Raw genomic sequence first — 23,117 nt, forward strand, 5'->3', positions numbered from 1 at the left:
GTAGGGGTTTCATACAAATGATTGGTAGTCGAAGAAGCATTTGTTACGTCAGCTAAAAATAAAAGTTGCTTTAGAGAAGCAAATAATTATATCTTGATGACATTATGAAGACAAACCATTTTTTCTTTTGCAACAATAATGCATGCACAATACAACATACAAAAAAATGACAGTTTGCTGTCTAATTACATGTTGACTTGTGTATTCAGTGAATTAAATCATTTGAAAAGAAATGCTTTAACAGAGAAAACTAAATTTTCTTAATGTGGTATTGTGTTGTAAGTCTTGTCCAACGAATGGCCCAAACATACTGTCAGGCCACCCTTGGTCTTTGCCCTTTCCTGCTCATCAAATCACTGCTCCACCTCTGTCCTAAACTCAACTAAATGATTTATTGATCCAGGGCAACCTCCATATAACCTGTAAATTACCTCAACACTGTGTCATTATCTACCAATGATGAGCAGGCCCCAAAAAACCAAGAAGATGCCTCTCTGAGGAGACTTCATTCAATGCTGGACCAAACTCTGATTCAAACTTTGATCAGGCTTAACCTGCTTTGCAATAATTACTATTCCTGTGAGGGGCTAGAGTAGGTTGGAGGTTCAATGAATCCATGGACCCATGACCGCCCTGCCTGAAAGCCTCGTTTGAACTTAGTGAAGAGATGCAGCCCAATCCACCAGTAAGGAAAATGAGGTGGACACAGAGCAAACCAGCACTCAAGACTGCTCTGTAAAACCTGTGGACAGAGGTCTTCTGGCATAAAATATCTCACCAACTAGATCTAAACTATTTGTATATGCAATTGCAAAGGGCTATTTGGAACTGAAAACACAAAGGTGTCTATTTTATCATATCAAGTGTAACCATGGAGTAATTACTGTTATTAAACCTTTTTTAATTACAAACTTTGTGCAAACTGGTTTTGATTGGGTATTAACATTGAAGTTTCTATTCAAGCTTCCTTTACTTCTGTCATTCTTTAGTCGTTCAGAAATCCTACAGCCTGCACCAACCTTACAACAAAAGTCAACAAAGTTGTTTCATAAAATCATTCATTAACTTTTTCATTTACTGCCCACAAATTAGTAACACGATGGAAATCCATACTGAACTACACAGAGAGCTGAGGCTGGCAGAACCAACTGCATAATGCCAAAGAAACTAAACTAATAACCACTGGAAAGACGAGCCAAAATTGCATCGCATATCAGTGCCAAAATCCATGTGCTGTTCAAGTCCAGTAACACTATCAAACGGGAAAATAGTGAACTGAATAGTGAGTGGGTGGCATCATTCGACCACTGAGGACACAGTCTATCGCTAATGTAGGGCAGTACAATTAATGCAGAGGAGAAAGTATAATTAATAACTCATAACTCTTGAGAGAGGTCAAAAGTTTAATGGTACCATTTTACTTCAATATCAGACTAATTATATTCAGTAAGAGAAAAATAGTGAATTAGCAAAGTACAGGATTTTCTTGTGCCATGCCAACACACTTCACAAGCTTCAAGTGAAGGACTATAAAAGCAGGTAAACACTGCCCTCCTGTGACGCTCTGGAGAACGATACTATTTTCAGCAATACTGTTTGCAGCTGGTCAAACTTAGCATGTGCTTCACCAGGGCATGTAAAATGCAAAGCGAAATGCACAGTTTTATGCACAAAATGAATAAATACTTTCATTCACTACTATTTGTTTTGAAATACAAACATTTTGCATATTTTCATACATTTTTAAAAGCTATACTCAGATGAGGGTGAAGGAACACACACACAAAGTCTATGAGATGTACAAACAAAGCATTTTTTCTTCTGGGAATTTATGTTAACACAATATCAAACTTTATGACAATAAAAAAAAAAAAAACATGAAATTCCAGTCTGTGGAAAGCTGACGGTGGCTATGCTCTGGTGAGTTTCTGGAACATCAGCAGTCTATAGTCTGTTTAGGTCATCCAGGGGCCCACACTGTCAGGGGCCTATTAACAAGATCTCCAACAGTGTAAAATCCACAAGCATATAGTCCCAGTGAAGAAAATCACCCCAAACGCCTCTCCTCAGATAAGTTATTAGAATACCATGAAGCAACACTAAATGGTTATTTGAGGTACACGAGTACTGAAAAGGCAGCTACCATATGTCTACATACTCTGTAGCTACTTTTAGAGCAGACACTTTGCTTGACAGAGTCATTGTTTCACCAGAGTAGATGAGTGCACTTTCACAGTTGTGTGAGAAGAGCTAAAAATAAGCTTGAAGGTCGTATATTAGAGAAAGCTTGCAGTGTAAGTTGATTGTCAGCCTGCTGGAAGAGCGTTAAACAAACCCAAAGGTGACCCTTGCACAGCAAAAAAAATATAATCTGATAAAGATTAACTGACTAAGCATTTTGTGTTGTGCCCTTATAGCAAAACACATAAATTAGGCAGCACAGCATAATATTCAAAACAAGATGAGCAGCACACATCGATTTAATATGAAAAGACAAACAACTGTATCTTATGTGGCAGGAAATGTTTCTGTAAATGTGGCAGTAATGCTTGAACAAGGTCTGTTGGTGATGTATTTGGCACTACATGATGACAGTATAGCATGTAGAGTTAAAAAATAGACTGCTGGTCATTTCGAATACAGCCACAAGCACCCATTACATATAAAAACTTCTAATGTGATTATATCAAGTATTGGTTCTTACGAGACAAGAGTGGGGCAGATTATGCACAAATGTGCTGCATGCATGGCCTAACTTTACTGTAGTGCAGCATTGCTATTGCTTGCAGTAAAAAAAAAATAATAATAAAAAAAAAAAAACATACACTGTTTTAAGTGCACTAGCAAAATTGAACAAGTTGATTTAAAGAACATGAGGAGAACATTTGAAAAGTAATTAACATTGTATGCCTTGCAAGAGGAAGACTTGTGTACAGTATTGGTAAAATTTCCCTTGTTAAAAACGCAGATTAGAGAACAGAAAGCATACATTGTGCAAAATTACCTGTCACAGCCCATTAATACATCCTTAGCATCCTTAAAGTCAGTTTATTTGGCAAGATGCATATGTAAAAGCTTAATTGTGTCAAGGTTTTGGGCCGGTATCTCAAAGACATTCACTGTTTAAAGGCACGGAAAGACATTATCATCAGATATCTAATGTATGTTTAACTATCGTAATGGCACAAAACATTAAGCCAAGCTGATGAAGAATGTCAGAATGTGCTACCGGAAGCTTATTTCTTAAACGGCCCTGTTTTATATTGTAAAATTTAAACCCTGGATGAGTAACTTTAGTTAATTTCCCTGAAGAAAAAAAAAAAAACAACACCTTCACAAACGCTTTAAATGGAAGACATGCTCAAAACTCCAGATGCTTGCCATAAGTCTTACTGAACCCATTCAAAGTAAGCAATTTCATCAAGATCAACTGGATAATCTGTTAGGTGTATTGGCTCTTTGTTGTCAAATCGTTCTCCTTTGTAACTTTTCCAGCGTCCAGCTGGTAAATAGATATCCCTTTCTTGCTTGCCCGGCTCCAGTACTGGTGCCACCATCAAGTCATCTCCTATCAAAAACTGTGAGTCGACTCTATAAGCCGTTTCATCACTGGTGGCGATCCACCATAATGGGCGAATTATGGGGTCCCCAGTGTCCAGAACTTCTCCAGCCAGTTCTATGACCCTGGGAGCCACCAGTGTTTCATGTAGTTCAGTGAACCGTTGAGCGATAGCCACCACTTCATCATCATACTCCCATGGAGGAATGGAGAACTGCATGGAGGGCATGAAAGCAGACAGCTCCAGCCACCGAATATAAAGCTCACGGTCTGGTAGCTTGCCATTTCCATCAGTACGATTGGCATATGCATTGCCTCCAATCATGTCTGGCAAGATAAACTGGTAGCCCAGGATGCTAATGGTGAGGACGGTTGGGATCAGGGACTTGAGGCCAAGTTCATAGCCCCACACAGAGTCCCGGTCAATTAGACGGAAAAAACAGGAGATATTCTGAGAGCTGTAGCCGGACCGAAGTTCAGCTCGTTCGTTGAAAGGAATGGCCATTTCGGTGTAGCGGCGAGTGAAGGTGCTTGGGTCAGGGAGGTGGACTCGAGTTCTGAACTGCCAGGGCAAGTAGCTTGTCTCACCTGCATCCAACTTGAAGGAAGAAATGCCATATGTGTGGCGTAAAGAGCGAAGATGGGACGTGAACCAGTTGCGAGCTTCTGGATTGGTAAAATCGAGGATTCCACCGATACCATTCCACCACTTAACCAATGCAGGAAGTTGGCCTGTTGGCTCCATCACGAACAGCCCTTTCTGTACACATGGCCCAAAATTAGCAGAATCATAATTCACAAAGGGATGCGTCCACAGGGATACCAGGAAGCCATCTGCCTTGAGCTTTTGAAACATGGCAGAAGCATTTGGGAACTTCTGTGTGTCAAATTCAAACTCCCCGTATTGTCTAGTATAACGATCATCAAGTTCTAAGTGGCTACAGTTAAAACCATATTTGCGTATATTCTCTGCATAAGTTAAAAGCTTTTCCTGGTTGATGTCAGTCTTATGTAAAGCCCAGGTGGACCATATTGGGTGCCGGAACATTTCCTTGGCAGGCACTTTGTTGGGTTTGGGGAAGTATCGACGAACCATGACCTTGTGGATAGAGGTCACATCTGGGCCAACGCAGACTCTGTAACTAAGTTCAGCATAGGGAGGTCTTCCAGGTGCAGGTTTGTACGGACTGTCCTGATATCGTGCCTGGAAGTACATGGTTTTCTCTGTATCATTCCAGCCCAGGTGGAAGGGCACAGAGTCATTGATCTTAATGGCAGTTGCATTGGACGAAAGCCAGTATCGCTCCAGGATGCCACCGAAGTCATGGCGATTGGAGTACACATCACTAGTGACAAAAGGTTTGGGTGCCTGCTGGCCTGAGATGGCAATAGGCCAATGCTGAACAGCAGTCTCAGCACCACCATACCAGTGCGATTCATTGTAGGACATGGCATGTTCCACAGGTCGTTCTGACTCCAACTCTTCCCAACGCACACGGTAACACATCACCGTCTCCTTTGGTTTCACCGTCATAATGAAGAAGTTCACCTTGCCAGCAAACGAACGCGAGCAACGAAGGATCACTCCCTCCTTCGAGCAGGAGTCGAGATCAAGCGTGCCAGATCTGAAATCAGTTAGCAAAAATCAGTTTCTTTTAGGATTACAACTCCCAAAAAAAAAAATAGTATGTATTCATTATTCAATATATTCAATATATTTGGATAATGACTTTTCACTGACCCATTTCACTGGTGTCTGTAGTGCTATCAGAACGTTTTGTGATCAGAAGAATATAAGCACCATGCATACTGACCTGAAACCCATCTTCAGGACAATCCCCCCAGCCTGGTTACGGATGAGAAAGCCATCCTTATTCAGATCAAGCAATTCTGTCTTCAGCAGGTCAGCTTTACGAAGGGAGGCAATATAGTAGCACCATGCAGTCACTGCTGCAATCACCAGAATCGCACCAAAAACTCCAGCCCCCACCAGAGGGCGACTGTCCTTGTCCATCTTCTTGATGGGCACGCCATCAGTAATTGTTCCTCCTGCTCCTCCTGGGACTACTTGGTACATTCTGAGTCTTAGTTTTTGAATTCACAGTTGAAAAGAAGATAAAAACTGAAGGCTAAAATTTTATGCAGTCTATCAAACACATTTGGCAGATAGAGAACAAAAGTGAATGACTTGCTAAATTTGTGCAAAATTGAGTCATGCATCCATTTTTTTTCTCTCAGTGTAGCATTTTCCCCTTGTTGATCATCCCTTATGAGCCTGCGGAAAAAGGAGTGGCAAAAAGTGTCAACGTAAAAGGTTGAAACAAAGTTCAAACAGAAATCTACTTGTTATGCAGATGTAGGAATCACAGTACAAATTCTAGCATTAAGTATTCAAAAAACACTATCATTTTAGCTTTGATATCGGCCTGAATTGGTCTGCCGGGAGGTAAAGGCATAAACAAAAGCAGTTTATTCTTGCTGCCAAGGTTTCTTACTGTGGCAGTGTGTGAATTGACTGCACCAGAGGACAACACAAGGGACTCTGGGTCTGCAGTATGCAACGCCACCTGCAAAACTTTGAGACTGGCTAAGTGCCACCAGACACACTTGGTGCAAATGAAAAGCACAGTTAATGGACAATGTTTTTTCCTGAAGAAAGACCTAGAAGAGCTGAACTGCCCATGCAGAGGCCTTCTCTTTAGGTTTTTGAGGGAGATGTACAGCACACTAATAAGGTGCAACAGCGGCTGCCCACCTTTTCAGTGGCCTTGGGGAGGTCTCATTTTGTCAGTAGTCACAAAGAAAAAAATAAATAAAGAGATTTGAATTAAAGCAACCAAATAAACGTTTCAAATCAGCATATTATATTTGAGAAGTAAAAAAAGGCTGTTCTTGTAATCATGCTTTTATACGTGTCCCACAAAGCACTGTAAATAACACATCTAAATCGATTCAGAAATAATGGCAAAATATTAAATTATTCACTATAGTTGTTTGAAGGTGTTCGCATTGACTACATGTCATTCACAATGCTTTATGGAAGTGGGTGTTAAATTTTTCTTCTGCATTGTGACATATCTGAGTGTAACTGATTAGAGAATAACAAAAAATGTAGGGCATGGTCTTTGTTCAATGCATGTTTTTAAAAAAATGAAAATAATACATGGATTAATTGTTTATAATAAGATTCATAATATGCATTTTAAATATAGATAGGGCCCATTTGTTTTCATGCCGACTTTAAAATTGACTAGTACAACTGTAGCAACAATGCTTTCCTATAACGGTTGAAAGAACAAAACTACTCCTAAAAATACAAACAATGCTATCAAAACTCTAATAAAATATAATTGAAAATATCATACTTTATTCTACTGTTCCTCTCTATTCAGTACTGCTGATAATGGACATTTTCACAAGTAACAAGAGGCATGTGATTCTCTGACAACAGACACTTAAGTTCTTCCCTAAATGAAAGAAGATTTTGCAAAGTAGGTTGAGTAATTGTCATGCAGAGACACTGACCTAAGAAGAAACTGTTACTGACAAAAAACGTGTGTGTTTAACAAGTATACTTTGCCAAGTAAATGAATAAATCTAATAGTTTAATGCCTAGCTTGCCTAAGCAGGAATGAAGCAATCATGTATTATCTCACAGCACTCAAGTAAACATCATTTTGCTGACTCGGAACATGTGACTTCAAAAAAAAAAATGGTTCTTCAGTCTTTGCTACCTTAATTTATTCAACAGAACACTGACAGTAACGTTACATACATGGACATGTAAATAGGTCAGAGAGTTGTATCACCACGTTGTATGATGAGTGAACTTTTGGACTGGACACACGATTAATATTGGCTGATCTCTTGAAGAGGCTTGCATGCATCTTATTTTAAAAACTCAGGACAGATGAGACCTAGCACACAGATATCGCATCGGTCAAAGTGTAACATAGCCCTGAGAATAACACTGTGACTGGTCTAAAACTGCTTAAATCGTCACATTACTATAGCATAACGACTAAGAAAACCTCTTTACAAAACAGTTCAGTATTTTATCCCAAAAGGAGACATATGAAACAAGACAAGACAGAGCCAGTAGTCGATAATATCAGGCAAAGAAAGGGAGTCGACTGTAAAACACACGCAGTGTATTGCCGAGGCTGAATAGGAATTCGCTATATTAATGGCTAAACATGAATAGTTACGTGAAATAACATACTTACCAGCTCGAGGACAGCTGGTTTCGTGTCTTGTTGACATGTTTCCTCGAACAATTCAAGAAAGACGTTGAACTCCGTGTCTTCTTGTTATGGGAGGAGTTTATGTGGCGACTCGCTCCTCACACAAACTCTGCAACTCTGGGAAATTGAGTTTTATAGCCTAATGTCCTCCGCGAAAGTGTGAATATTGCGGATTGTGTTTGCTTGGCTGTCAGCAACTAACGTTAGTCTGACAAAGAAAACGGCGCTTACCAAGTTTGTTTTCTGTGGAACTCAAAAATATACAAACATATACCATCCCGCCAAAATACCAGGTACTACGATCACTACTTTAAAACTAAAAAACTACTTTATTTTAATATGTAGATCGTTGAAAAGTGTGGTATAAATATAATTAAAGTTTTTTCCATTTTCTTTTTTTTTAGTATCACTTTTATTTTAAATGGTGTATATTTTAGCCATTTAAAAAAAAAAAAAAAAGTTTTTTATAACTACTGTCATAGGCGATTTGAGGTAATGGTTTTGAATTCAGTAACTATTTTAACCAGTTGTTAAAATAGTATTTGAAATGTATTAACTGATTTAACTGGTGTGAGTTTGAAAAAAAAGTTAACCATTTTAATGTAGCCTATTTGACATTTTTAACCTATTTTATGAAAATATGTTATATGAATATGTTGTACTTAGCCTACTGGTTCCCATGGTGATGTTTGTAAGACAAAATAACAAACATTTAACAGGCACATCATAAACGTTGTTTATTTGTCATGTAATGCACATTTAGATCTCAAGGCAGGATCTCCAAACACATAACGTACCTCAATAATACACTGTAAAATGACATTTATAAACTGACAATAAATGGGAAAAAAAAATAGATATAAAATGCCCAAACAATGTGGCTTTTAGTAGTGCTTTGCTTCTGACACAAACTCTGGGTGGATGATGTAGTGTCCGACTTTATATGGCTTCACCACATAGAAACAGCTGTTTCCTTCACTGCAAACCAAAACATCTGGATTTAAAAGTGATAATCTCAGACATTCAGATGCATTAACTAAGAGCTGAAAATTCAGCGATATCATTACTGGAATAAATTTTTTTTTAAAATATTGTAAAATAGAAACTTTTTTTAATTATAGTATTATTTAAAAATTGTCATGTTTATGATGATCAAATAAATGCTGCCTTGGTGAGCAAAATATACTTATTATTTATTTAGTTAGTTTTATTGTTTTGATTTGTTTGCTTGCTTTTTTCTCTCAAGATTTTGGAATAAAATACCTGCAATCAGTAGTGGATTTTGAGCGCGATCTTTGATGATGGGTACCCTGGTGTTTGAAGGCTTTTAAAGATGGCATGATCTCCATCTGCTGGTTCCAAGCTGATCTGATATGATCTGTTTCTGAATATTTCCTGAGTACAAAAAAAAAAAAAAAAAACATCCTATAAAGTATGGCAGATATGACCTTCAGGACAAAATCATAGCATGATCTGTTCATTAACTGAGAGTGTAGTAGTCAGAAAAATACTGCGGTATTGGTTTGGATTGGATATAAATCTTGTTTATTCAGGCACAAAAACATAAAACATGTCATAAAATAACATTTAGGTTTTAAACTAATTATGCAATGCCCATGCATTTCAAATATAGAACTGCAAAAGCTTTACCCTTGTGTGTTTGAGATTGTTGCATGAGCAAAGTTGTTTGGTTGTGGTTTGAGAAAGCAGGCAGCAGGTGGCAGTGTACAAACTGCAGACGAGACCACAGGTGCTTTGTAATCTCTTTGTGATGAGCTCTGCATTGACTGTCCATGTGCTGTTTGTGCATCTTAAAGTGAATATAGAGCAAAAAGGAAATAGTGATATATTGCTATATTGCTTTCATATTACGTTCTAATGTATGCAAATATACCATTTGTGTACTAAACACTCAAATATTTGCAATACACTGATTTGATCAATGACAGTGATTTTTTTTTTGACTCAACCTCAGCTGTAGTGACACAGATTGTATTGATACCTGGATACTGGACTGACATGTGTCTGACTGGAGGTAGAAAAGTGGTAGAAGGAGTAGTTGTCTGAAAGTATTTCCGTGAGCCGTATCCTGTCTGCAGCATTCTTGGCATCAGAAAGTCCTGGATGGCAAAAGGGATTCAGAAAACTAATCCTAAGTGGCACTTAATAGCCTGTAACACTGACCCAACAGAGGTTAGATTGTTTTGCTAACATAGTGAGAGTCGATCCCAACCTTCGATCCCTATTCAGTGGTTTGGAAACAGTGTAACCAGAGCCTCCTGTACAAGGCCCCCCACAAGTAGGTTGTTTTGCAGAATCAAGCAGCTACAACGCTCTCCAGGCTGGTGAATTATTCATGTTTTGTCAGGGCAGTTAAATTCAAGTTAATTGAAAATGTTGGTTGTTGTTTACAGTGCTTTTCTTACCTCAATATTGCATCTTATCCCAGTTGCTTTGCTCATGCAGATGTGAGTCATTCACACATTAGCAGTGAAAAATTTAAAAAATGAATGTAACACACTTTAGGAGCTATACATTTCACTTTACATACGCTATATTAACCTCTACATGTGGTTAGAGTCTTAGAGCAAAATAATAAAAATAATAAGGTATAAATGCTTATTATTCATCTCTAACTTCTAAAATATAAATGTGCAATTATTTGCAATTATAATTTCTTTGAAATTAATCAAAAACTTAGATTTGAATCCAATGACATTAATTTTATCAAAAGTGTATAAAGATTTATATATGCTGTTCTTTTGAACATTTATTCATCAAAATATGTATGTTCAAAATATATATGTTCACCATAATTTGAAGCGGCTGAACTGTCTGCAACATGTATAATGATAAGAAATGTTTCTTGAGTAGCAAATCAGCATATTAGAATGATTTCTGAAGAATAATGTGACACTGAAGACTGGAGTAATGGCTGCTGAAAACAAATAGATTCCATTTTAACATATTAAACTGAATAATTATAACAAAAAATAATTATACATTTACACAAATATGACTGTTTATACTGCTTTTTTTTTTTTTTTTTTTTTTTTTGGTGAGCCAAAGAGACATTTAAGAAAACTTACCAACCTCAAATCAAGTGAATATATAGCTCTCTCATTGTAAAATGACTAAATTTATATACAAAGGTAAGATAAATCCCCTAATGCTAAAAAGAGACTCATATAAATAGAACAAATGCTCATTTATGGTGATGATCATGTGTTAAGTATTTCAAGAAGCTCTTACCGGTTGTGGATGAGGATTGTTCCTGCGATATGCAGAGGACGGTCTGGGCCGGGTGGGTTTGACCCGAGCCGGGTAACTGAACTCCTCTGAGTAGGTGCTGCTGAAGTGTAGCTGAGGACCCATTTCCCCTGTGTATGGTAAGAGTGTGTCTGCAGCTCATAGACTGATCAACCCAACCTTACTCCCTCCCTGTCATGCTCCTCTTCCTCTCTGCTCTAACTTAATCCCTCACTCCTTTCATCTTTCCATGGGGTATTCGGATTTATTGTCTGTCACCAGGATTGAGCAGCCCCAGGTTTCTTCCCCACTCAGCCAGTGATCAATAATTCAAGTCTTAGATCCTGTGTGTCTTTTGTGGCCCCTGTTCAGCGGGGCCTGACTGGGAGTTAAACAGGTGAGGTGAAATCTGTTCGTTGGTCTGGAAAAATAGGGACGTTGCTTTCACCTAGACTAATAAATACGGAAATAAAATTCGTTTAATAAAATCCTAAATTTAAAAATGAAAACTATGGATATTGTTATTTATTTAGCATTTAATACGCTTTTGAAAAATATATTAGCTAATAGTTGTGTAGTATAGGAAGTATTTTCTTAAAAAAAAAAGCATCAATACGCAGTATGATCTTTCAGAAATCATTCTAATTGTCTGCACTCAAGAATAGTGAACATAATAAATTTACAGCCATAACTTCAGAATGACATTAAACTCCACAGTAGAGTATAACGATGTGATACATTAGAATACATTAATTTGCTCATGTCATCATAGTAGATACAATATTGTGGATGACAGTAATAAATGACTAATCCTGTATGAATGAAAGGAGTTCTTCATTCATAAGAGATAATCAAGAGAGTCATCATTTAACTGAGCATTTGGCACTTATCCACAGTCACTGTCAGCACCACAAAATATCCTCTGTGGCCGTGCCAACACAAGTAAATCAAATATCCCATCAGCGACCTATTATGCACAGGACAGTTTTCAGGTTACTTAGATAGTTCTACAGGGAACAATGTTCCATACATAATTAATGACACGAAATGGGTCTGAAGTGCGGTTTCTGTCAAGTTCTACTTTTTTAATAATCACTCACATAGAGAAATAACCTATGGGTGCTGTCAGAATGAGAGTCCAAACAACTGACAAAAACATCACAATAATCCACATGGCTACAGTTCATCAGTTAACACCATGTGAAGTGAAAAAATGTGTGTATGGCCATAAACCATAATATTGGACTGATTTTGCTTCTAAACAGTGCTCGGTCTGTTGCGAGATGGCTTTTTCACTGGATAAAACAATATAATGAACAATTAATGATTGATTTGTTTATTACAAACACAGGTTTCCACTTCCCAGGACATTAATTGATGGACTGGAGTCAAATGGATTACCTGTGGATTATTGTGATGTTTTTATCAACTGTTTGGATTCTCATTCTGACGGGACCCATTCACTGCAGAAGATCCAATGAGCAAGTGATGGATTGTTAAACTTCTCTAAATCTGTTCAGATTAAAAAAAAAAACGCATTTATATATTGGTAACTTGAGTTTAAATTTTTGTTTTTGAGTGAACCAGTCATTTAACAAAACAGTTATATTTATCTTTGAAACATTATAAACTGGTCATAAGCTTCTCTTTCATATAGGTGTTCAATGACAATAATTCCATTACATATATGTGACCCAGTCCCGCTCACTCTTACTTGGCATCAGGTTCCTTTTTTAAGTGACTCATAACTTATCCATGAGTACCGTTCTACTCCCGACATATCAAATTTACATGGGTAATCATCTAATTTAGTTTCTTTGCCTTCACTGACTAAAGTGTAAACATACAGTCTAGTTCCAGAAGGATTTCTGATTGCAGAATGTAGCCAACTACTAAAAGAGAGAAGTGATCTTTAATTTAAAAAAGGGAATCAAACAGAAACAGAAGAGACTGCAAGGGAATTATAAAATACAAGGTATAGCCACTTTAAATTCTAGACGTGAATTCCAAAAGTTTTCAGTCCTCACAGGCATTAGATTGCCCGTGTTGTAGACATCTCTGTGCACTGGTTCTTTGATGTATCTGCTTTCCTCCAGTTTATTGGTGCTTGGCTTTCACGGTTGCTTTCAGTTTAGTGTAGACATTGCCAAAGGTCTGCAAACAAAAAGAAATGATTAAAATAAATTAACCAAGCCACACATTAAAGAAATATGGGATTACAGATTCTGATTACTGATAGACTTTCAATTCCAACCTATGCAGGTATAATTAGCATACTGACCCCAGCTCTCTAATTAGTTTGGTATACATTACCCACAGCTCACCTGGATTGCATAATAAACTATTCCAAGGTATCCAGCTATACAGCCACCCAAAAACAGGTCAAAGGTGGCAGGCTTCACCCTAAAAAAAGTGAATAGTAAAATGAAAATTGAAAAAAAAAAAACACTATTACTAAGAAAAAAACTAACACTAAAATACATTTTCATTTTTAAATGATTTCATAACTCTTTCTAAAATAATAATAAATGAATTCATTTTAGTTTTAGAACATAGTTTATTATTAAAAAACGTATTTAACTAAAATAAAATAAAAAATAATATACAAAGTTAATGCACAGAATATAGCAACTGGAAAATACAAAAACTAAAGTAACCAAAGGAAGATAAAATGGAAAAAATAAAAACTCCATGGAAAATAATAGAACAATAACAACAGAACAATAAGGAATTTTAAGTTAACCTTATTCACGTTGTCTTTTTGAATGTCCCATTTCATTTGGAAATGCACCATATTACAAATGTAAAAAGGGATTTTAATGTGGTTTCAGGTTGACTTTAAAACCATCTTCAAAGCCTCAAAACAACAAATGAGAAGACTCACCTGTACATCATCATTGGTTGTTTCATTTGATCAAAGAATGTGATTTCAGGATCCCTAGAAAAGTCAGACAAAACAGGCTTAATATGTCTGTATCGGTGTGCGTTTGGGTGGGTGTGGGTTTGTAGTTTTGCTGTTTTCAGAAAGTGTGTTGGTAAACATTGTTTGAACTTTTGCTACTGGCAAGGTAAAAAGAAAAATTAATCCTGGCTCTGTGAATTTATGCGTATTTGAAATCTGCATCTGTAAACCTGCTACAGAAGTCTTCTGAAGTCTTGCTTCAGGCCATTGATGGGGTGAAATATTTTGGCCGTGTCTGTGTGTGCGTACCTTCGGTCCAGGTGGAATGTGTGTCTATGGACCTGCTGTAGATAGTGTTTGAACTCTTGCTCCAGGCTGCTGATCAGGAGTGTGTGTTCTGGCTCTCGGTCCATCAGCTGAACGGCTCGTGGAACAGACGTTATCATGGTCATCAATGCAGACAAACGGTTGTCTTGAATATCCTACATGGCAAATAAGGGTGCACAGTTTTAGGTTTACTTGATAAAATTAATGAAGTTCAAACGTTTAGGGTCAGTAATAAAAAAAAAATAGCACTTTTATTTAACAAGGATACATTAAATCGATCAAAGGGCGACGGTAAAGACTTATTTCTTAAGCCTGATAAAATGAACAACAGAGCAGAAAAAATGTATTACCAAACTGCCCTTGAAAACCTGCATGTCCTTAGCAGACCCCTACAGAAAAAAAGTATGTATTAATGAAAAGTGCAAACAAAGACAAAAGTGGTCTGTGTGTGCTTTCAAGGTTAGCATGAACGTTTAAATTTGGCGAGACACTCCAAATGTTTGCCTCACCTTGTCTGAAAGATTGTACATGAATCTTGCCAAGGACTCAGCAACAATAACAGTGTTCCGCTTTAGTTTTCTGATGTCCACCTGTGTCCTGAATATACAGAAATAACAGTGAAATGAGAAGCAGTGCATCTATCATTTAAAATGTATTCTGAAATGTCTGCTATAACAGAGCTGCGTTGGATAGAAAACTTAATTCACACTTGTTTTCAAGGATTAAAGAAGTTTTAAAGTTTTAAAGTTATGGAAGGAGATTCGTTATGGAATGTCACTGGAAAATATACAACTCGATGGATATCACTAATTTAGTTTTTTTTTTTTTTTTTTTAAGTGACTAGACCACACTCTAAATCTTTGTTCAGCCAGTCAGAAGATTTTGAGGCTCTTTCAACCAGTCAATCATTTTACAAATTCAAAATGCAGCTATTAAATGTGAAGCAGGATGCTAAGTTCAAGTAGGTTATTAAAGTTTACACCATATTTAGCTTCAAGCAGGTTTCTGTTGTTAATTTATCATGCAAGAATACTATTTTTATATCTTGGTGGGATTGATTACATCTGACAGAAGTTCCAGAATGGAATTTTCGAAACTTTTGAAAACATTTGTTAGGTTCTTCTCACATGGTGTCCAGTATTGATCCTCTCAGCTCTGATTTAGGGTTCTCAATGTGCGACAGAGTAAATCCTGGGATACGTTTCATTCCGTAGCGTTCGTGCTCCCAAGCTAAGGTGGCCTCCTGCAGGTTGATCTTCTTATGGACAGTTCCAAATCTCACCCAGGGGATCCTGGCAGAGATGATCTGAAACACAGAAAGGGAAAAGAATGTACAAGAGGGTCAACTGACAATCAACATTTAAGTTCAAAACCAACTGAATCCAACTCTGCAATTCAACTTAACCTGCTCCAGCTGCTGAATAAAGCTGTACTGAGGTGTTCCAGGCTTAGGTGGTCGTGAAACATGTAAGAAAAGTTCGTCTCCAGTGGCAAGAGAGTCCAGACATAGAACAAACGCCACGTTGTCATGCAAAAGGCTGGATTCTGCAAAGAGAGATCCAGACTTCAAACTTTGGTGTTTTTGTTGTATGAGGGCTCGTAAGTCTTACACAATTTTAAAAATAAAGATTCCAAAAAGGGGTTTTCGCAGTGATGCGATAGAAGACCTATTTTTGGTTTCCAAAGAACCTTTCAGTGAGCAGTTCTTAAAAGAACCATTTTTTTCTTAGTGTGAAGAACATTTAAAAAATCTAAAGAACCTTTAGTTGAATGCAAAGATTCCATAGATTTTAAAGGTTCTTTATGGAATCATAGATGCCATTAAAGAATCTTTATTTTCAGAAATTTGTCTGTGACCGAATGTGATACTTAGACAATGTTTTGACTTTGGGAGTGAAATACGTGTCGAGAATACATTTTGAAAATAATTCACACACCTGCATGGTCCATATTTTCCTCTAGCCAACGCTTGGTGCCCAGGAAATTATATTTACCACCACCAGTCAGGGAGAATAAAAGATGGTACCTAAAAAATGTTGATTAAAAAAAAAAATTCAAAAGTAAATTCTTATGATGAATATGAATCAGGGTAATACAAGCTGTATTCATGTTGCCAGTTTTTAAAATCATTTTCCCAACACATACATTTTAGTTTATAAACTACAGAAAGAACTTACGGAGCCTGGCTTCGTGGGTCGCTGTAGAGGTGATGAAAGAGTCGAACCAGCTCGAGAAGAATGGTGACACCACTGCCATTAGAGTCTGCACCATACGCCAGCCACTAAACACACATACATAGATCAGGTCACTCACACATACAATCTCATAATACACACTAAAATGGAAAAAGAAAAACCCTCTCGTGTACTTTAAGAATTAAAATATCAAAAGTGTCCCTATTCTTTTTTGTAAAGAAGAGATGGCCCAAGTATCAGCAATATACTAAGCATACAGCCAAGTATATTGTCTCACTTTATAAAGCGTCAGTGGATATGATCTGCCAGGTGGTGACTGTAAAACTCATTATTACCAGTGGGAAATATTACCATCTGAACCCGTAAAACACAGTGGTAATAAAATGCTTTGCTGTGATTACAAGATAACCACAGTATCATTACTGGTACTTAAATCAAAGGTACTGGATTTAAGCATATTGTAAATTCAATTACACATAGAAATCATATGGGATTTAATGATTCAGATTCCAATTTTTTTTTTTTTTCAGAGAGTAATTGGTTATGGAATCTGTTGGACAAGACTAGTCATGCTGCATGGATATGATTCAATAAAAAAAAAAAAATTATGAGTGTCATTCATTTAATTTTGATTCACTAAAAAGAACCGGCTCATAAAATTATTTGTTCAGGAATTGGATAGCTTGCACTGCATGTTTTTTGATTCACTAAAATGAGTCATTAATTCTGGTATACAGTACTGTATGTTTCACACTGAATAAAGCTTTGGCAGTTCTGAATTACAATTGTCAGTTCCCAACACTAAATTCAATACAATTTGCACTGGCAGGGCTTTGAGAGGCCGGCAATATGTTCATTTCTGGTCAAGGTGTTTGAAAAGGTCAGTTACCACATCAAGTGAACCATGTCAATTGACAACATACATTAATCATTCCGAACCATGTTTGGGGGGAGTGTGATGTATTATGTGACCAAAAACAATTAAGCATTTATAAAAATACACTCAAAAAGGTTCCTACTTATGCTGTGGGGGGGTGGGGGGGGCATTAATGAGTGTGACTTACAGGAGCAAGACCGAACGAGTCATAATGGGCCGTAATTACAATAGTGGGTGGGTCTTCTCCAGCTCCAGGAAGTACTCCCGAAATAAAGCAATAAATCGACTTGACTGACAGGTTTAATTATAGCCCAAACACTATTATGTTTTACAGAAAAGGATAGAGTTGCTGTGTGTGGGTAGCTGTCATTCTCACCTCTAAAGTAATGATGGTGGTATCAGTAATAGGCTTGATGGGGGAGCTGCTGCTTACTAATATTTGGAAGGCAGTAGTGGTGATGATACTACGGAGAACTGAGAAAATAGAAAGAAACTTAAAATTTACAATAAATCTGCTAAAATAAATATTTATTTAGTATAGCACTTGGTACAATCCAAAAATATATAGGCCTAAGATTTATGTATATATAATTTATGCATAAATAATTTCCATTTGGACTGCACAGTTATATTCTAACTAATAAACTAAAACAAAAATCAAACAAACCAAGAAAAACAAAACAAAACAAATGAATCAGCTAAGATTCCTGTAATAGTACTAATAAATAAACCACTGAAAATTTGAATATTTCATTTGAATTGAATATTGCTTGTTTCATGTCATATTTTAACCACATTCATACTTTTAAACAGATTAAATTTAATTGTTTCCATAATTAACAGAATAATGCTAATTCTAAACCATCTCAATAAATAGATTTCTTAAATAAATTTAAATATTTAAATAAAATCAGCTAGATGCAGAGGTAATAATAAACATTGCCTTTGAAAAAAAAATGCAGAAATCTCTTTCTTGTTTCATGTATGTATGTATGACTAAGAATTTGTTTTAATGTTAAAACAGTGTAATTTAAATAGATGGAAATTTTATACCCAATTCAAATATATAAATCTTAAATTTAGGCATATTTTATTTTATTTTATTTTATTTTATTTTATTTTATTTTATTTTTTTTATTTTATTTTATTTTATTTTATTTTATTTTATTTTATTTTATTTTATTTTATTTTATTAGGCAAGTCATTAACTTACATGCACCTACAATGACATTTTTTGTTATTATTATTTTATTTAATTATATTTTGTATTTTATCTTTAACAAATCAATTCACTTGAATAAAACTTTAAATAAAACCTTTCAAAAATATATCATACTATAATGCATAATAGGACATTTGAGTGGCTACAGCATTTACAGCCAAAATGCTACATTATTTTGTCTTTTTTTATGACTTGTACTCTGCAGTGTCCCTCTCACCTCTCACTAGAACAGAAGCAGATTTAGTTGCTGCAGCCTGAGTGACTTCTTCATACATACAGAGCAGCTGGTCATCCTCTGGGACCACATATACAGGCATGAGGGTCTCCTTCTGCAGGGCCTGAGATTCAGCCACCATAAAGCCCTAGAGACATCAAATTCATTTTCTGACCTTTAGCTAACCAGGCTGGGGAATTGAGAGGTATTTAATGTAATCTACTTCCTTCGTTGTTCACAAATAACCAACAGTTACTGGAAGAAACAATGAATCATCAGCTATACATCAAGCGTAATTGTGCATAACTGCAAGAAATGTTCCTGAATGACCTGCACAATATCCTCTGGTACTGAAGAGATGTTTTGGGGTAGCAATATCAAAACGGCTGCTGCATTCTGCTTTTTGGCCTCTAGGTAGCGCTCTGTGGAGAAATCAGGCAGCTTCATGATCACACATCTGCGAGTCAGACTTGTATCCACAGCTGATCGTGCTTCTGCCACCACAATAGCTCCACGGCAACCTGAGGGTCAAAAGTCAGTCTAAATATCATGATCACATTTGCACAGATACAATGAAATTTGTGTGTGCCCTTTTCAAATGAGTGCATTCTTAATTAAATCAGGAAACTTCCAGTGGGGTGTTTTTCACGTCTTGCTAAATCAGTAAGGAATTTAGAATAAGTTCAATTATGTGGTTCGGCATCTTTTTAAAAATACATCAAAGCCATTGCTGAATTCAGAACCGCGTTCTATTCTTACTATTTTTATTTTACCGTATGTTTCTATGGGAGGAATAGTATAAGTAGTATACAGTTCTGAATTCAGCATAAAGTTTGAAATAGCATACTGCCTGTTTCCTACAATGCATTGTGCTTGATGTGTTCTTCCAAGTTTGGAATCAATAAGATTTTTTAAGTTTTTTTTTTTTTTTTTTTTTAAGAAGTCTCTTATGCTCACCAATGCTGCATTGATTTGATCCAAAATACAGTAAAACAGCAATGTTATGAAATATTATTACAATTTAAATATCCATTTTTTATTTGAATATACTTTAAAATGTAATTTATTCCTCATGGCAAAGTTGAGTTTTTAGCAGCCATTACTCCAGTCTCTGACTTGGTTCTCAAATATTAACAATGGTTCATTTTATTATCAATGTTAAAAAAAATTGCTACTTAATATTAATGTTGATTCTTTGATGAATAGAAAGTTTAAAAATAGAAATCTTTTGTACCATTATAAATGTTTTTCCTTTCACTTTTGACCAATTTAATGCATCCTTTTTGAAGAAAAGTAATAATTTATTTCACAAAAATACTATTTTGCTGTATTTTTTTATTAAATAAATACAGCTTTGGTGAGCATAAGAGTTTTTTAAATTCATAAAATAAATAAATTAATATTTTTAGTGACTGGTAGTGTTTTTTTTTCTTCACAAAATAAGATTAAAAACTAAATTTCTTTTTCACTTTTTATTCTTCTAATCCAGTAACACAAGTATTATTGGGAAAGAAATAAGCAAATAATGTGTTGTTGTAAATGCACAACTATAGATATTAGAGGGATACTCCACCCCAAAATGAAAATTTTGTCATTAATCACTTACCCCCATGTCGTTCCAAACCCGTATAAGCTCCGTTCATCTTCGGAACACAATTTAAGATATTTTGGATGAAAACCGGGAGGCCTGTGACTGTCTCATAGACTGCCAAATAAATAACAGTGTCAAGGTCCATAAAAGGTATGAAACTCGGGAACACTTTTCCTAAGCGAAGAAAACAAAAATAACTTTATTCAACAATTCCTTTGTCAACAGTCTCCTCTGTGTCTCTCCATATCACCGTATGCTGCGTATGCTCTTCTGTATGCATCCTTGTGGCGCGGATGATACAGGAACACAGAGGAGACTGTTAACAAAGTAATTGTTGAATAAAGTCATTATTTTTGTTTTCTTTACTTACAAAAGTGTTTCCGTCGCTTCATATAACCCAGATTGCACGTCTGATGGCAGATGGAGTATTCTGATGACAACTTTCATACCTTTTATGAACCGTGACACTGTTATTTACTTGGCAGTCTATGGGATAGTCTCAAGCCTCCAGGTTTTCATCCAAAATATCTTAAATTGTGTTCCGAAGACAAACGGGGCTTTTATGGGTTTGGAATGACATGGGAGTAAGTGATTAATGACAAAATTTTCATTTTGGCGTGGAGTATCCCTTTAAGATATATTTATAACTATTTTATCATTTAAATTTAGAATAACCTAAAGCTAAAAAATTATGCTGTAATTTTACACTTTTCCTCACTCTCATGTCATTTCAAACCTGCATAACTTTTCTCTTCTGTGCAACATAAATAGAGATATTTTGAAAAAATGTTCCAGTGCATTTTGTCCATAGAATATAATTCAATGAGCACTACAAATTTTTGGTTACAAACATTCCTTCTTCAGCATTTCCTTTTGAGTTTGGCAGAGGAAAGAAAATCAGTCTAAATATGAGAATAGCAGACAGAATTGTAGTTTTTGTGTAAACTATGCCTTTAAACTGTGGCATGTTACCATGTTTGTCCTGATGTAAATTGTACTGCTGCATCCTGTATGCGTTGAACTCATAGGAGGATGCAGCCGGCAGGGCAGACGCATGCAGGAGATGCACTGACAGCAGCAGAAGTGCTGCTACTTTCGAGGTTCGAAGACTCATGCTGACACCCCACATTTGAGTCCTTAAAGACGTCTATGAAAAATGTAAGATGGAATATTAAAAACAACTATAAACCTGTTTTTTCCAAGTGTGTGAATCCTTATAATCCAGTTATTTTAATTTGCAGTTTCTGGGCCTGTAAAGTTTGCAAATCCCTGATCGACAGAATAATCAGACATAAAAATCTCTTTTAAATACTGACATTTTCATTCAAATAAACTATTATCTTGCATAAATGCCAGAATTAGCATTAAACATAAATTAATCCAGTCTTAAGTCGCTGGGGTATATTTGTAGCAATAGCCAATAATACATTGTATGGGTCAAAATTTCAGATTTTTCTTTTATGCCAAAAATCATTAGGATATTAAGTAAAGATTATGTTCCACAAAGAAATATTGTAAATTTCCTACCATAAATATATCAAAACTTAATTTTTGATTAGTAATATGCATTGCTAAGGCCTTCATTTAGACAACTTTAAAGGCGATTTTCTCAATATTTTGATTTTTTTGCACCCTCAGATAGTTGTATCTCAACTAAATATTGTCCTATCCTAACAAACCATACATCAAAGGAAAGCTTATTTATTCAGCTTTCAGATTATGTATAAATAATTCACCCTTATGACTGATTGTGTTCCAGGGTCACAAAAAAACAATACATCTAACAGCAAAAAGACAATTTTATCAAAAAGATCCAATATTTTGCATGGTGTAAGTTATTTAATCATGGAGAATATGGACACAAGGTAATGAGCAATAACAGTAATTGCTGAGTATCGACTGCCACCTTAGCACTTCACATCAATACGCTAATTATATTGAGATTTGCTGCCATGTGTAAAACTTGATTAAATACATACAATAGATGTAATGAGATATTATAGCAGTACTAGGCCAAACATGGCCATAGTTTGAGACTGGAACTCACCCAAAGTCCACGTTAGGTCTTCCTCAGTGTGGAAAAACGATCTGTCTTGTGCTCGGAGCAGGATGGGATGTCTGAAGCATGGCCGGGACAAGGCTTAGAGAGGCCTGCAGGTAAGCCTAGTGCACCATCTGGCCCAGACGGGATAAAGCCAGGCTAATCAGTCCTCTCCTCCAATCCCACACAACCTACAACACTTCCACACCCCGCTTTCCAGTTGTTACAATTTCCTATTTTAAGTCACTGAACTCTAAACCCCAAAATTGGAAGAAATATGGTTGAAGACAGGAAAGAGCGTCAAAAGTTTTGACACACCTATTCTGCTTTATGACTATTTTCCCATTATTATAATATAATCCTCAATATATATATTACTCAATAAATGTGTGACCAAAAATGTTTAACAAATCCAAACTATTAGATATTTTACCTTCAGAGTAGCTGAAACGGGTTGATATTTTTGTTGGACACTTGATGGCTGCCTTTTCTTCACTATGTCCTCCAATTCACCCATTTTAAATAAATTTGTAAAATGATAACAGTAATAAAATAAAATACTATTTTATTTCATAAACATTATTTTTTCTATATTTCAATATTCAACATCAGTACAAAAATTCTGTCAAGTATGTTACTTTTTTCTAGTAGCAAACATATGCATAATAATAATAATAATAATAATACGCAGGACAA

The 23,117-nt window shown here is 36.0% G+C and overlaps 3 protein-coding genes across 6 annotated transcripts; all 3 read right to left on the bottom strand.

Annotated features, from left to right (window-relative positions):
* Positions 1–1,385: 1,385 nt before the first annotated feature.
* On the bottom strand, positions 1,386–7,995 carry myorg (myogenesis regulating glycosidase (putative)). The gene is made up of 3 exons (XM_019110085.2): positions 7,786–7,995; positions 5,374–5,834; positions 1,386–5,184 (listed from the first exon to the last, which is right to left on the bottom strand). The coding sequence occupies exons 2-3, from the start codon at positions 5,634–5,636 to the stop codon at positions 3,390–3,392; spliced, it is 2,058 nt and encodes a 685-aa protein (XP_018965630.2). The 5' UTR covers positions 5,637–5,834; positions 7,786–7,995; the 3' UTR covers positions 1,386–3,389.
* Positions 7,996–8,514: 519 nt separating this feature from the next.
* Positions 8,515–11,672, bottom strand: LOC122141331. Its single transcript, XM_042748467.1, has 5 exons — positions 11,056–11,672; positions 9,806–9,923; positions 9,454–9,613; positions 9,067–9,198; positions 8,515–8,781 (listed from the first exon to the last, which is right to left on the bottom strand). The coding sequence occupies exons 1-5, from the start codon at positions 11,176–11,178 to the stop codon at positions 8,688–8,690; spliced, it is 627 nt and encodes a 208-aa protein (XP_042604401.1). The 5' UTR covers positions 11,179–11,672; the 3' UTR covers positions 8,515–8,687.
* Positions 11,673–12,950: 1,278 nt separating this feature from the next.
* Positions 12,951–23,050, bottom strand: zgc:109965 (Nicalin-1-like). 4 transcript variants are annotated; one of them, XM_042748398.1, is made up of 16 exons: positions 22,428–23,048; positions 21,353–21,527; positions 19,120–19,310; positions 18,793–18,937; positions 17,731–17,827; positions 17,541–17,619; positions 16,459–16,562; positions 16,219–16,307; positions 15,687–15,826; positions 15,409–15,587; positions 14,791–14,878; positions 14,632–14,670; positions 14,264–14,436; positions 13,937–13,990; positions 13,377–13,455; positions 12,951–13,206 (listed from the first exon to the last, which is right to left on the bottom strand). In XM_042748398.1, the coding sequence occupies exons 2-16, from the start codon at positions 21,507–21,509 to the stop codon at positions 13,150–13,152; spliced, it is 1,671 nt and encodes a 556-aa protein (XP_042604332.1). In that variant the 5' UTR covers positions 21,510–21,527; positions 22,428–23,048; the 3' UTR covers positions 12,951–13,149. The 4 variants fall into 4 exon arrangements, 3 of the variants coding, with proteins under 3 accessions (XP_042604332.1, XP_042604333.1, XP_042604334.1); XM_042748399.1 differs by lacking the exon at positions 17,541–17,619 and having other exon boundaries at positions 17,730–17,827; positions 22,428–23,049; XM_042748400.1 differs by lacking the exon at positions 21,353–21,527.
* Positions 23,051–23,117: the final 67 nt, after the last annotated feature.

This window comes from Cyprinus carpio, chromosome B21 (assembly GCF_018340385.1).
Source record: "Cyprinus carpio isolate SPL01 chromosome B21, ASM1834038v1, whole genome shotgun sequence".
In the NCBI taxonomy this organism is placed as follows: Eukaryota; Metazoa; Chordata; class Actinopteri; order Cypriniformes; family Cyprinidae; genus Cyprinus; species Cyprinus carpio.